Here is a 15725-nt window from a genome sequence, read left to right as displayed (position 1 = left end):
CTGGTCTCTTGTCATTGTGTGCTTATAAACAAACACCACATGGCTTGGAACTACCGTAAGCTACATAATAATGTGACAGGTGAAATGAAGAACGCAATGTTCTTTATCTCCTAACTTATTGCACAAGTTGACTGCAGGTATTTACTTAAAAAGTACCTACAAATATTCAAATGTATTAAAAAATGTCTAAATATTTTGAACTGTATTGACGGTATTGAAAAACCATCCCGTGGCTTTTTCCAAATACCCCTGTATACGGTATATACGGTACACTGCCCGAGCCTAGTAGTTGGCCAACATCCTATTAAGACACTTTGTGTCGGTGTTTCTTTTATTTTGGCAGTTACCTGCACTTAGTCTGCTTTTAAATACTGTCCTTATCCTGTCATCAGTGATGTAGTACTGTACTTCACCAATAATGCCTCCGAGTCACAACTTGCAATCTCTTCTCTGATTGGCTGTTTGTCTACCCCGGTCCCCAGGGCTTACCCACTGACAAGTGGCGTATCACGTTCATCAATGACAGCTATGAGCTGTGTGACACCTACCCCACTATACTGGTGGTTCCCTTCAAAGCTACAGAGGAAGACCTGAGGAAAGTGTCTACCTTCAGGTCGAGAGGACGCATACCGGTAACTCCCCGTTTCCTCATCCTATCCTCACACTCTTCCTGCCCTCTCTATTCACCTTATCCCACTTTCCTTCTTCCTTCTCCTTTCTTCTTTATTTTCCTCCGTCTCTTTATCCCTCTATCATATCCCTGTGTTCTATCTCTCTTACTTCCTTCCACCCAACCCCCCTCCTGCTCCCTTTCCCAAACCCCTCCATCTCCCACCTCCCCACTTACCTAACCCTCTCCTCTCCATCACCCACCTCCCCACTTACCTAACCCTCTCCTCTCCATCACCCACCTCCCCACTTACCTAACCCTCTCCTCTCCATCACCCACCTCCCCACTTACCTAACCCTCTCCTCTCCATCACCCACCTCCCCACTTACCTAACCCTCTCCTCTCCATCACCCACCTCCCCACTTACCTAACCCTCTCCTCTCCATCACCCACCTCCCCACTTACCTAACCCTCTCCTCTCCATCACCCACCTCCCCACTTACCTAACCCTCTCCATCACCCACCTCCCCTCTCTCTCGCTTGCTCTAACACTGCGTCTTTCTTTCTCTCCTCTCTCTCTAGGTCCTATCCTGGATCCACCGTGAGAACCAGGCCGTTATCTGCCGCTGCTCCCAGCCCCTGGTGGGGATGTCTGGGAAGAGGAACAAGGACGACGAGCGCTACCTGGACGTGATCCGGGAGGCCAACGGCACTGCCAAGCTCACCATCTATGACGCGCGGCCCAGCGTCAACGCCGTTGCCAACAAGGTCAGGGGACAATGGGGTCAATGGAGCAAATAGGGACATGTCCACCCTTTTTATTTAAATGTACAGGCAAGCTAGCGAGGAATCTTTGCTATGGAGTTTTTTTTATGTGAGCTCCTATGTCACAGCAAAGCTTTGCTACGTAGAGACAGAGTGATACAGTGCAATGTTTTGGAAGGAGGTGTGTTGGTTATGGTGTCTTATAGACATCCACATAGAATGGACTGTTATGTTGTTGTCTACTGTAGGGCCTTGCTAGTAGTCTCCTTCATTGTTTACTGGTGTCAGAAACGAGGAGGTAGAGTTTAGAAGCTAAGAGGACGCAACAACTACACTGTGTGTGAGTGTGTTTGGACTCTACTGATGGAATCTATGAGGATAATCCCAAAATGTCTGACACCCAAGTGAGAGGCTTTTAACAGCTAGCTGCCCTCTGCACATTGTGCCCGCAGTGTGTGTCATGGACTGATCAAAAGCCCAAAGCTTTTACTAATGACCCTGTTTGAATAGCCTCAAGTGAGGAATGGGTAACACTTTATAATAACACCTTGGAATAATAGGCATTTATAATGGATAAGAAAATAGTTTAATCATCATTTAATAATCCTTACTCCCACATTTGTAAATGTTAGTAAACAATGTATTCACATTTATAAACAACTTTTAAAGTATGTTATGATTCCTAAGATCAATTCTAAGATTTTGAATATACAGCTCTGGAAAAAATTGAGACCACTGCAGAACGATCAATTTCTCTGGTTTTACAGGTATGTGTTTGGGTAAAATTAACATTTTGTGTTTTATTATATAAACTGCCAACATTTCTCCCAAATTCCAAATAAAAATATTATCATTTAGAGCATTTATTTACAGAACTGGTCAAAAATAATAAAAAAAGATGTACTGTTGTCAGACCTCGAATAATGCAAAGAAAATAAGTTCATATTTTTAAACAACACAATACTAATGTTTTAAGGTCAGAAATCAATATTTGGTGGAATAACCCTGATTTTCAATCACAGCTTTCATGCGTCTTTGCATGTTCTCCACCAGTCTTTCACATTGATGTTGGGTGACTTTATACCACTCCTGGCGCAAAAATTCAAGCAGCTCGGCTTTGTTTGATGGCTTGTGACCATCCATCTTCCTGTTGATCACATTTAATCACAATGGGGTTCAGGTCAGGAGATTGGGCTGGCCATGACAGGGTCTTGATCTGGTGGTCCTATATCTACACCTTGATTGACCTGGCTGTGTGGCATGGAGCATTGTCCTGCTGGAAAAACCAAAACCAACATTGTCAGAGCAGAAGGAAGCAATTTTTCTTCCAGGACAACCTTGTACGTGGCTTGATTCATGCGTCCTTCACAAAGACAAATATGCCTGATTCCAGCCTTGCTGAACCACCCCCAGATCATCACCGATCCTCCACCAAATTCCACAGTGGGTGTGAGACCTGGAGACGCCTACAAGCCACAGTGTCTCGCACCCACTGTGAATTATTTTCTTTGCATTATTCGAGGTCTGACAACACTGCATTTTTTGTTGTTGTTCTTTTGACCAGTTGTCATTTTCTGCAAATAAATGCTCTGAATAACAATATTTTTATTTGGAATTTGGGAGAAATGTTGTCAGTAGTTTATGGAATAAAACAAAAATGTAAATTTTACCCAAACACATACCTGTAAATGGTAAAACCAGAGAAACTGATCATTTTGAAGTGGTCTCTTAATTTTTTCCAAAACTGTAGGTCCTTATAAGCCATTTACTGATCATTAGTGAAATCTTTTTGCAAGCCCTCGATTTAGACGAGGCCTATTTATACTTTATAAATGTTTAGAGTGACCAGTGTAATTTCTAACAAAAAGATGGACATGCCATTGGTAGACATTCCAGCAGTGCCTGATGCTCCTTAAGTTCTCAAAATGGCCCTTGTAAAAAAAAAAATCAGTATTCGAACAGGGCCAGTGATTCTTTCCATGAATGATGACATCACTGTCTAACCTTAACCTCTGACATCTATTCCATCCCTATAGGCCACGGGTGGGGGTTATGAAGGAGACGACACTTATCAGAACGCTGAGCTGGTGTTTCTGGACATACACAACATCCACGTCATGAGAGAGTCACTGAAGAAGCTAAAGGACATCGTCTATCCCAACGTAGAGGAGTCACACTGGCTGTCTAGTCTGGAGTCTACACACTGGCTAGAACACATCAAGGTAGGGACGTGCACGCACCAGGGTTGGGCTCAATTCGAATTGAAGTCAGTCAATTCAGGAAGTGATTTGAATAAAAAAATGAATGACTTCTCCCTTTCAGTTTATCGAGAAGTCTTTTGTCAATCACTGAATTGGAATTTCAGTTTGCTTCCTGAATTGACTGACTTCAATTAGAATTGAGCCCAACCCTGGCACACACACACCTAAACACCCCTCTCCTCTTCTCTAGCTGGTGTAATTGGGAGCCATCCAGGTAGCAGATAAGATCAGTGGGGGTAACAGTGTGGTGGTCCACTGTAGTGACTTTAACTCTCTTGTTCTTTCTCGCTCTCTCTTACTTTCTTACTCTCCTCCTCTCTCCAGCTCGTCCTCTCCGGAGCCATCCAGGTAGCAGATAAGATATCGGGGGGTAACTCTGTGGTGGTCCACTGTAGTGATGGGTGGGACCGGACAGCCCAGCTCACCTCTCTGGCCATGCTGATGCTGGACAGCCACTACCGTACCCTCCGGGGCTTCCAGGTGAGTAAGAAGGATGGGAGAGAAGGGGAAAGGGGAGAGGGAGGGTGGGAGCAAGAGAGAGGGTAAGTGATGAAGAGGGGACAGCCACTACAGCACCCTCAGGGGCTTTCAGGTGAGTAGGAGGGATGGAGGGTGGAAGGGAAGGGAGGGAAGGGGTAAGGGAAGAACAGGGGACAGCCACTATCGCGCACACAATGGATTCCAGGTATGTATGAATTGTTGTACTCAAATTGATGAGGCAACTAGATGTATAAATATACATTTGTTAATTGATTCAGGTGCTGCTGGAGAAGGAGTGGATCAGCTTCGGACACAAGTTTGCCTCTGTAAGTCAGACAAAGGATTTTTGTTCTCCTCGTAGACATTTAATCACATTTATGATCAGGAAAACCAGGCTCTGTGCTGTCCATGTTCAGAGTTTTATTTCTTTCTATATAACTCATTATTTCTAGAAACGTATGTGTGCCCTCACTCTTGCATGAAACAGTCCCAGGGCTGAAATTGTCACTCCATGTGATGTACCAGCTGTTATACAACTTCCTTGTTGACGGCACCTATGTCTGCAATGTTATGACTGTGTGATTGCATAGATATCACCTCTGTCTTACAGTATGTAAATGACCAAAAAGTACAAACTACAGTGACAGGAAGCTGATAACACGCCATATTGTTTCTCTGTCTGTGTATGTGTGTATGTGTAGAGGATAGGACACGGGGATAAGAACCATGCAGACCAGGATAGGTCTCCTATCTTTGTACAGTTCATAGACTGTGTCTGGCAGATGACCAAACAGGTAGGTACACACACACACACTCACCTGTGTATCGATACAGCTTTATCTCAATTTGTCTTTCTCCACCTTCTCAACCGTATTGGAGAGAAGGCCTAAGGTCCCTCCTCTCGGACCTTCTTCTCCAATGGGTTTTGAGAAGGAAGTAAGGCGAGAGGATGGAAGGAATCAAGGAAATATTAACTGAGACAGAGCCTACAAGTTGTTGTTTTCGAACCAGTCAAGCAATCAAATGTATTTATAAAGCCCTTTTTACATCAGCCGATGTCACAAAGTGCTATACAGAAACCCAGCCTAAAACCCCAAACAGCAAGCAATGCAAATATAGAAGCACGGTGGCTAGGAAAAACTCCCTAGAAAGGCCGGAACCTAGGACGAAACCTAGAGAGGAACCAGGCACTGAGGGGTGGCCAGTCCTCTTCTGGCTGTGCCGGGTGGAGATTATAACAGAACATGGCCAAGATGTTCAAACGTTCATAGATGACCAGCAGGGTCAAATAATAATAATCACAGTGGTTGTAGAGGGTGCAACAGGTCAGCACCTCAGGAGTAAATGTCAGTTGGCTTTTCATAGCCGATCATTCAGAGTTAGACAGCAGGTGCGGTAGAGAGAGTCAAAAACAGCAGGTCTGGGACAAGGTAGCACGTCCGGTGAACAGGTCAGAGTTCCATAGCTGCAGGCAGAACCGTTGAAACTGGAGCAGCAGCACGACCAGGTGGACTGGGGACAGCAAGGAGTCCTGAGGCATGGTCCTAGGGCTCAGGTACTCCGAGAGAAGAGAGAGAGAGAATTAGAGGGAGCATACTTAAATTCACACAGGACACCGGATAAGACAGAACAAATACTCCAGATATAACAGACTGACCCTAGCCCCCCGACACAAACTATTGCAGCATAATTACTGGAGGCTGAGACAGGAGGGGTCGGGGGACACTGTGGCCCCGTCCGACTATACCCCCGGACAGGGCCAAACAGGCAGGATATAACCCCACCCACTTCAACCACCAACTTACTACCCTGAGACAAGGCAGAGTATAGCCCACGAAGATCTCCCCCTCGGCACAAACCCGAAGGGGGCGCCAAGCCGGACAGGAAGATCATGTCAGAGACTCAACCCACTCAAGTGACGCACCCCTCCTAGGGATGGCATGGAAGAGCACCAGTAAGCTAGTGACTCAGCCCCAGTAATAAGGTTAGAGGCAGAGAATCCCAGTGGAGAGAGGGGAACCAGCAAGGCAGAGACAGCAAGGGTGGTTCGTCGCTCCAGTGCCTTTCCGTTCACCTTCACCCCCCTGGGCCAGACTACACTCAATCATAGGACCTACTGAAGAGATGAGTCTTCAATAAAGACTTAAAGGTCGAGACCGAGTCTGCGTCTCTCACATGGATAGGCAGACCATTCCATAAAAATGGATATCTATAGGAGAAAGCCCTGCCTCCAGCTGTTTGCTTAGAAATTCTAGGGACAATAAGGAGGCCTGGGTCTTGTGACCGTAGCGTACGTGTAGGTATGTACGGCAGGACCAAATCGGAAAGATAGGTAGGAGCAAGCCCATGTAATGCTTTGTAGGTTAGCAGTAAAACCTTGAAATCAGCCATAGCCTTAACAGGAAGCCAGTCTAGAGAGGCTAGCACTGGAGTAATATGATACAATGTTTTGGTTCTAGTCAAGATTCTAGCAGCTGTGTTTTGCACAAACTGAAGTTTATTTAGTGCTTTATCCGGGTAGCCGGAAAGTAGAGAATTGCAGTAGTCTAATCTAGAAGTGACAAAAGCATGGATACATTTTTCTACATAATTTTTGGACAAAAGGTTTCTGATTTTTGCAATGTTACGTAGATGGAAAAAAATCTGTCCTTGAAACAGCCTTGATATGTTCGTCAAAAGAGAGATCAGGGTCCAGAGTAACGCCGAGGTCCTTTACAGTTTTATTTGAGACGACTGTACAACCATCAAGATTAATTGTTAGATCCCACAGAAGATCTCTTTCTTTCTTGGTACCTAAAATTAGCATCTCTGTTTTGTCCGAGTTTAAAAGTATAAAATGTGCCGCCATCCACTTCCTTATGTCTGAAATACAGGCTTCCAGGAAGGGCAATTTTGTGGCTTCACCATGTTTCATCGAAATGTACAGCTGTGTATCGTCTGCATAGCAGTGGAAGTTAACATGTTTCCGAATGACATCACCAAGAGGTAAAATATATAGTGAAAACAATAGTGGTCCTAAAACGGAACCTTGAGGAACACCGAAATTTACAGTTGATTTGTCAGAGGACAAACCATCCACAGAGACAAACTGCTATCTTTCCGACAGCTAAAATCTAAACCAGGCGAGAACTTGTCCGTGCAGACCAATTTGGGTTTCCAATCTCTCCAAAATAATGTGGTGATCGATGGTATCAAAAGCAGCACTAAGGTCTAGGAGCACAAGGACAGATGCAGAGCCTTGGTCTGATGCCATTAAAAGGTAATTTACCACCTTCACGAGTGCAGTCTCAGTGCTATGATGGGGTCTAAAACCAGACTGAAGCGTTTCGTATGCATTGTTAGTCTTCAGGAAGGCAGTGAGTTGCTGCACAACAGCTTTTCTTTTTAAATTGAGAGGAATGGGAGATTCGATATAGGCTCATTTATTTATTTTTTTTCTTCTATTTTTCTGGGTCAAGGTTTGGCTTTTTCAAGAGAGGCTTTATTGAAGAGGAGTCCATAATTTGCTTGCTAATGATCATGATCTTTTCGTCAAATAAGTTCATGAATTTATCACTGCTGAAGTGAAAGCCATCCAGGCTTTACATTTCTCTCTTTCTCCTTCTCCTCTCTTCTTTCCTTATTTCCCCATCAGTTCCCGACAGCGTTTGAGTTCAACGAGCGGCTTCTAATGACCATCCTGGATCACCTGTTCAGCTGTCGCTTTGGAACCTTCCTCTACAACTGTGAGAGCGCCAGGGACACCAACGTAAGTCAGACTGTTACTATCTGTTTATCGCTCTCTCTCTCTCTCTCTCTCTCTCTCTCTCTCTCTCTCTCTCTCTCTCTCTCTCTCTCTCTCTCTCTCTCTCTCTCTCTCTCTCTCTCTCTGTTTCTGTCTCCCTCTCTCTCTTCCTCTACAATTGTGAGAGCGCCTGGGACACCAACGTAAGTTATGCTGTCACTTTCCTCATTCTCTCCTCTATCTATTTTTCTCCCTCTGTTTATCACTCTCTCTGTTCCTCTACAACTGCAAGTATCTGAGACCACAACATAATGAGTCAGAGCCCCACTTCTCTATCTTTTGGTCATTTCCTCCTTTCCAATACTCCCTCTCTTCTCTCTACAATATTTCTCACTCCCAACCCTCTCTTCATCTCCAACCCTTTCCCTTTCTATAATATGTCTCTCTCCCTCTCTTTGTCCCACCACGCTCCCTCCCCCTCCCTCTCTCCATCCTGATCATGTGAAGTAGAGCAGAAGAGAGAGGGAGAAAGACGGGACGCATCACTGGTTCTGAGTTTCAAACAGACAGTAATAATGCACTATGGGGGGATGCAACACACAGTAGTACACACTGCACTCACTCTGACACAAACAAAGAGACTGTCTGCGTAACAGCACATCTAGAAAACACAGATACCCTCTTATCTACACACACCTCTCCCTTTACATCCCAGTGTTAAAATTTGTGGACTGCATAAGGGTCTAATTATTGGTCCAGAGACTCATTGCTTTATTCGCTCTTTCTTTAGTTTTCTCTCCATCTATCTGTGGTTCCAATGGCTCAGGTAATTCAGGGTTTGATTCAAGCATGGGCCGTATGCTAAAAATATCTAACTGTAGGTTGCGTTGTATAAAAACGTCTGATCGTTCTCCCACTCTATCCCTCTCTCTCCATCTCTCTCCAGGAGGTGTGGTCTAAGACCTGTCTCTGTGGTCCCTGGTCAACAGTAGCCTATGCGGAGTCGCCAGAAAACGTTAACGTCCGGTTTTCACGGACACGGTATTTTCAACCTAACTGAAGTGCGAACTCGGCTCGGGCGTCTTTCTACGCCTGCTACGTTAGGTTAGGTCAACAGTGACGCGCCCCCTACCTCAACCCTTTCCACACCCCTCTCTCTCAATTTGTATTCTTTCCCCTCCATCTCCCTCTCATGGAGGTTCGGTGTAATACGATGTCTCTGTGGTCGTTGGTGAACAGTGATACTTCCCACCTCTCTCTCTCTCTTTAACTAAAGTATTATTCTTCTCACCAGGAGGTGTGGTCGTTGATGAACCTGAAGCCCTTCTCTCTCTTCCTCCATCCCTCTCTCTCTCACTCTCTCTCTCTGAACAAATCATTTTTCTTCTTCTCCCCTTCTCTCTCTCCAGGAGGTACGGTCTAAGACAGTGTCCCTGTGGTCGTTGGTGAACAGTGACTCTACTTCCTACCTGAACCCCTTCTACACTCCTGAGTCCAGTAGGGTCCTCTACCCCGTAGCCAGCATGAGACACCTAGAGCTTTGGGTGACTTATTACATCCGCTGGAACCCACGCATACGACAACAGGTAGAGCGGGATGGGAGGATGGATGGAGAATAAATGAAAGTACGGTTACACTTTACCCTCTGTAATAAGGCTACATAACACTGTCATAATGTCCACTTATGACAACTGACATTACACAGTCATAACATACATTTAGTCCAGCTAATATACTGTATCGCTATCTAGACCCTCGTTCATAAGGCCTAAATAATACTGTTATAACAATCACAACTGATGTTACAAATTTATAACATAAATGTAATAGGGAGGAGGTCAGAGACCTGACCATGTGGTGCAAGGACAACAACCTCTCCCTCAACGTGATCAAGACAAAGGAGATGATCGTGGACTACTGGAAAAGGAGGACCGAGCACGCCCCCATTCTCATCGACAGGGTTGTAGTGGAGCAGGTTGAGAGCTTCAAGTTCCTTAGGGTCCACATCACCAACAAACTAACATGGTCCAAGCACACCAAGACAGTCATGAAGAGGGCATGACAAAACCTATTCCCCCTCAGGAGACTGAAAAGATTTGGCATGGGTCCTCAGATCCTCAAAAGGTTTTACAGCTGCACCGTCGAGAGCATCCTGACGATCCTGAGCAGTTGCCTGGTATGGAAACTGCTCGGCCTCTGACCGCAAGGCACTACAGAGGGTAGTGCGTACGGCCCAGTACATCACCGGGGCCAAACTTCCTGCCATCCAGGACCTCTATACCAGGCGGTGTCAGAGGAAGGCCCTAAAAATTGTCTAAGACTCCAGCCACCCTATTCATAGACTGTTCTCTCTGCTACTGCACGGCAAATGGTAACGGAGCGCCAAATCTAGGTCCAACAGGCTTCTAAAGAGCTTCTACCCACAATCTATAAGACTCCTGAACAGCTAATCAAATGGCTACCCAGACTGGCTACCCCCCCCCCCCCCTCTACGCTGCTTCTACTCTCTGTTGTTATCTATGCGTAGTCACTTTAATAACTCTACCTGCATGTACATATTACCTCAACACCGGTGCCCCCGCACATTAACTCTGTACCAGTACCCCCTGTATATTACTACTGCTCTTTAATTATTTGTTATTCTTGCCTCTTACTTTTTTTTAGGTCTTTTCTTAAAGCTGCGTTGTTGGCGCATCTGACAAATAAAATTTGATTTGATTGATTTTGATAAACCAGGTAAGCTAGTTGGCTAGCTGACGTTTTGTTAGGATTTAGCCAAAACACAGAATATACCATACTGTCAGTCAAATACACCGGACAATTAGTTGGGGTTATCTTGTGGTCAGTCTGAGTGTGAAATATTGCCTCTGGGGATTGGTTGGTTTGGCTGCAATGATGCCGTGGCGTCCTATAGGGCTTGCAGTGTGTGTGTGTGTAAATTAAATAATTGTATATGTGTGTAGAGCACCCGCTGCCTGCCCCCTCCATTTCTTACATACACACACCCCTGAACAACCTTCTTACCCTCTAGCTCTTTTAACCCCCCTCCCATCCTCAACACACACACATACACTGATATTCTCACACACACCCACTCTAGCCGAAACATCCCTGGCCCCCCTCGGCAGGGCCTGAGTCACTGGAGCTGAAAATCCTCTTTACACAATACACACACACATATACACACACACACACACATACACACACACACACAGTCAACCATGATTCACCAAATTATATTTTGAAAGAGGAAGCAAAATACTTTAAGCATATGTTCTCTTTGCAGTCTCCTCCATTTCCACTAACTGAAGTTAACTGTAAGGACTTTTTTCCCTAATACTGTAAAATGAACAGCTGTACAGAAAGACTTGTGTGAGGGCCAAATTGTAGAGGAGGAACTTCTTTATGCAATTAAAGCCTTTAAGCCAGGGTAAACTCCAGGGCTGGATGGCATACCAATTGAGGTATATCATTTTATTTTTTGATGTACTCAAATTTTAACCACTTCTATAAAAATGGTAACTATCAGGTACTCAGCAAGAAGGTCTGATTTCACTATTACTGAGACTGGACCCAGGTGGTAAGTATAAAGATCCAGTCCATCTAAAAAACTGGAGGCCCTTTAGACTTCAGTGTTGTGATGCAAAAATCCTAGAAAAATGCATAGGGCATAGAATTAATCTAACTGCACTGTCCAATTTACTATTACAGTGCTATTACAGTGAAAGAATACCATCCTATTGTTTGAGGAGAGTGCAGAGTTATGAACTTGAAAGCTTATTAATTAACCAATTAAGCACATTTGGGCAGTCTTGATGCAACATTTTGAACAGAAATACAATGGTTCATTGGATCAGTCTAAAACCTTGCACATACGCTGCTGCCATCTAGTGGCCAAAATCTAAATTGCACCTGGGCTGGAATAATACATTATGGCCTTTCTCTTGCATTTCAAAGATGATGGTACAAAAAAATACCCCCAAAAAGTTATTTTTTTTCTTTGTATTTTCTTTTACCAGATCTAATGGGTTATATTCTCCTACATTAATTTTCACAAACTTCAAAGTGTTTCCTTTCAAATGGTATCAAGAATATCCTTGCTTCAGCTCCTGAGCTACAGGCATGTTATTTCAGGCGAAAATTGAATCCAGCTCTCCAGTCAGCACTCTGTTCTATGGTAGCAAGATCTTATTTCCTATTTTTGCTAACTTTCTATTGAAATTTGTTGCAGTGAATTCATTTCTTTCTTTAGGGATATGAATACCGAGTATGTCCACTTCACCGTCAGATCATTTTATTGATAAACTAAACTAAATCCAATATGTAATATGGTACACTTATCGTACAATAGTTCAGTTGTAATCCAGAGAGGTTAGAAAATTATCTAGATCCTCTATGAGACTGTGCAGGGATCCAGATTGCAGATTTAAGAGGAAACTTGAGTTGTCAGCATGCAATGACACCTTTGTTTTTAAGCCTTGGATTTCTAGCCCCTCTATATTATTGTTTGATCTGATGTTAATAGCTAACATTTTGATGGCCATAATAAATAGATACGCCGACAGTGGACAACCTTGTTTTACACCGACAGTTTAATTATTTCTGAGAAGTAGCCATTATTTGTTGTTTTACTAATAACTTGAACCCATTGTATAAGAGATTCTCCAAAATTAAAATAGTCTAGGCCGTTATATATAAATTCTAGTCGTACTTTATCAAAAGCCTTTTCAGAATCTGCCATGATTACCAGACCTGGTTTCCCTGATGTTTCATAGTATTCTATTGTTTCCAGTACTTGTCTTATATTATCGCCAATGTATCGCCCATGTAAAAAACCTGTCTGATTAGGATGAATAATATCCGACAATACCTTGTTTAAAGAGGGACCTCACATTAATATCAATGCGGAATTGACAGAAAAAAGTCTTATTGAATCTCAAGTCAGGTTTGAGTGCTTTGACCCTATGTTGTAGGGTCTATTTGTGGAAAAATCTCCCTGATTTTAATTCTTTAGTCATATCACAGTTTATCTATTTACTTATGGCCCTGCCTATTCCGAACAATACATTTTTTTCATTATATAAGCAAAAAATATTGAACATTATTTGGAACGATAAGCCAGACAAAATTAAACATGCTTATTTGTGTAATGAATATGGTTTCATTAGGCTAAAATTATTAAATATTAAATCATTAAACCTCCATCCAGATTAGAACCTCTCACTTTCAGTTAATTGAAAATGGAACCATTTTCTAATTATTTCCCTTTGTAAAACAATCCATACTTTTGCAATTCCAGTTTCATCCCCCAGAAAAGACAGAACAAATATTATGGTTAAACTCAAATATACTAATTGATCACAAATAAAAAATTAAATCTTTATGGAATAAAAATAAATACGGAACTATCTTTGCTAATGATATTATGAATAGGAAAGTTGGAGTAATGTGCAGTTAGAGAGAACATTTCCATGTATTTTTGTTATCTAAAATTAGAACCAACTGATAGCAGCATTACCGCACAAATGGAGGCAAGTGGAGAAGTTAGAGAAACGTTTTTGTCTGCCCTTTGTTAAAGACTAAAATTGGCACCAAAACATGTTCATAAATAGAAAAAATATAACTTTCATTTGAGGACCAACATTTTGACAGCGTCGCCATACAGGTTGAAAAAGTAGTTGGGAAGAGATTTTCAATGTGCCGATGATTCCATGGCACATGATTTATCAAGTGATACACACAACAACGCTTGATTCAAAACAGGTTTTTTTATATTAAAATGATTATACAAAATTCTTGCCAACAACAGAATGTTATGGGCACACAACCATCTTAACTCGGCAGATTTTTCTGCAAAGAGACAGAATCATTAGATCACTTATTCTGATATTTCCCCTACAGTATGTAGCTAGTTTCTGGTCAGGTTCAGGAATGGCTGAAAACCAAACATTTACCTAAAATGAACCCTACAAATAGCACTGTTGGGAGATTTGGAAAGCCATAGTCAATAAATCATCAATATAATAATACTTATAGGAAAAATATTCATCCTTAACTTACAATCTGTACATACTATGCGATTTAGAAAGGTTTTGAATGTACTGTATGTGAAACAGAACAGTTGGAAAATAGAGGGTACTTATTTACATAAGTATTCAGACCCTTTGCAATGAGACTCGAAATTGAGGTCAGGTGCATCCTGTTTCCATTGATCATCTTTTAGATGTTTCTACAACTTGATTGGAGTCCACCTGTGGTAAATTACATTGATTTTGACATGATTTCGAAAGGTACACACCTGTCTATATAAGGTCCCACAGTTGACAGTGCATGTCAGATAATTCCTTCGACCTCATGGCTTGGATTTTTTATTTGTAGAAATCCGAGACAAGATTATGTCGAGGCACAGATCATGGGAAGGGTACCAAAACATTTCTGCAGCATTGAAGGTCCCCAAGAACACAGTGGGCAACATCATTCTTAAATGGAAGAAGTTTGGAACCACAAAGACTCTTCCTAGAGCTGGCCGCCCGGCCAAACTGAGCAATTGGAGGAGATGGGCCTTGGTCAGGGAGGTGACCAAGAACCGGATGGTCACTCTGACAGAGCTCCAAAGTTCCTCTGTGGAGATGGGAGGCCCTTCCAGAAGGACAACCATCTCTGCAGCACTCCACCAATCAGGCCTTTTATGGTAGAGTGAAGCCACTCCTCAGTAAAAGGCACGACAGCCCGCGAGGAGTCTGCCAAAAGGCACCTGAAGGACTCTCAGTAAATGAGAAACAAGTTTCTCTGGTCTGATGAAATTAAGATTGAACTCTTTGGCCTGAATGCCAAGTATCACGTCTGGAGGAAACCTGGCACCAGGCCTACGGTGTAGCATGGTGGTGGCAGCATCATGCTGTAGGGATGTTTTTCAGCAGCAGGGACTGGGAGACTAGTCAGGATTGAGGGAAATATGAACAGAGCAAAGTACAGAGAGGTTTGATTTTATTAGGATCTCTGTTAGTCCTCATTTGGACTAATCTTCCAAGAGGCCTTAAACATTAAAATACAATTTATAATGCAATCACATATTCACACACAGTTGAAGTCGGAAGTTTACATACACCTTAGCCAAATACATTTAAACTCAGTTTTTCACAATTCTTGACATTTAATCCTAGTAAAAATTCTCTGTCTTAGGTCAGTTAGGATCACCACTTTATTTTAAGAATGTGAAATGTCAGAATAATAGTAGAGAAAATGATTTATTTCAGCTTTTATTTCTTTCATCACATTCCCAGTGGGTCAGAAGTTTACATATACTCAATTAGTATTTGGTAGCATTGCCTTTAAATTGTTTAACTTGGATCAAACATTTCGGGTAGCCTTTCACAAGCTTCCCACAACAAGTTGGGTGAATTTTGGCCCATTCTTCCTGATAGAGCTGGTGTAACTGAGTCAGGTTTGTAGGCCTTCTTGCTCGCACACGCTTTTTCAGTTCTGCCCACAAATATTCTATGGGATTGAGGTCAGGGCTTTGTGATGGCCACTCCAATACCTTGACTTTGTTGTCCTTGAGCCTTTTTGCCACAACTTTGGAAGTATGCTTGGGGTCATTGTCCATTTGGAAGACCCATTTGCGACCAAGCTTTAACTTCCTGACTGATGTCTTGAGATGTTGCTTCAATATATCCACATAATTTTACTTCCTCATTATGCCATCTATTTTGTGAAGTGCACCAGTCCCTCCTGCAGCAAAGCACCCCCACAACATGATGCTGCCACCCCGCTTCACGGATGGGATGATATTCTTCGGCTTGCAAGCCTCCCCCTTTTTCCTCCAAACATAACAATGGTCATTATGGCCAAACAGTTCTATTTTGTTTCATCAGACCAGAGGACA

General features: G+C 42.9%; 1 protein-coding gene across 3 annotated transcripts in view; it reads left to right on the top strand.

The window, feature by feature from the left end:
* LOC115198580 (myotubularin) overlaps positions 1-15725 on the top strand; it is a 63852-nt gene that overhangs the window by 43212 nt on the left and 4915 nt on the right. For all 3 annotated transcript variants that reach the window (XM_029760623.1, XM_029760622.1, XM_029760624.1), the window contains 8 exons: positions 483-632; positions 1193-1378; positions 3412-3597; positions 3961-4116; positions 4395-4442; positions 4818-4910; positions 7751-7864; positions 9250-9426. In XM_029760623.1, the coding sequence (XP_029616483.1) occupies positions 483-632; positions 1193-1378; positions 3412-3597; positions 3961-4116; positions 4395-4442; positions 4818-4910; positions 7751-7864; positions 9250-9426 (1110 nt within the window). The remainder of the gene's footprint in view (positions 1-482; positions 633-1192; positions 1379-3411; positions 3598-3960; positions 4117-4394; positions 4443-4817; positions 4911-7750; positions 7865-9249; positions 9427-15725) is intronic.

The sequence above is a fragment of the Salmo trutta genome, chromosome 8, assembly GCF_901001165.1.
Source record: "Salmo trutta chromosome 8, fSalTru1.1, whole genome shotgun sequence".
In the NCBI taxonomy this organism is placed as follows: domain Eukaryota; kingdom Metazoa; phylum Chordata; class Actinopteri; order Salmoniformes; family Salmonidae; genus Salmo; species Salmo trutta.
The sequence above is the reverse complement of the archived record's forward strand: the minus strand, read 5'-3'. Positions and strand labels throughout refer to the sequence as shown.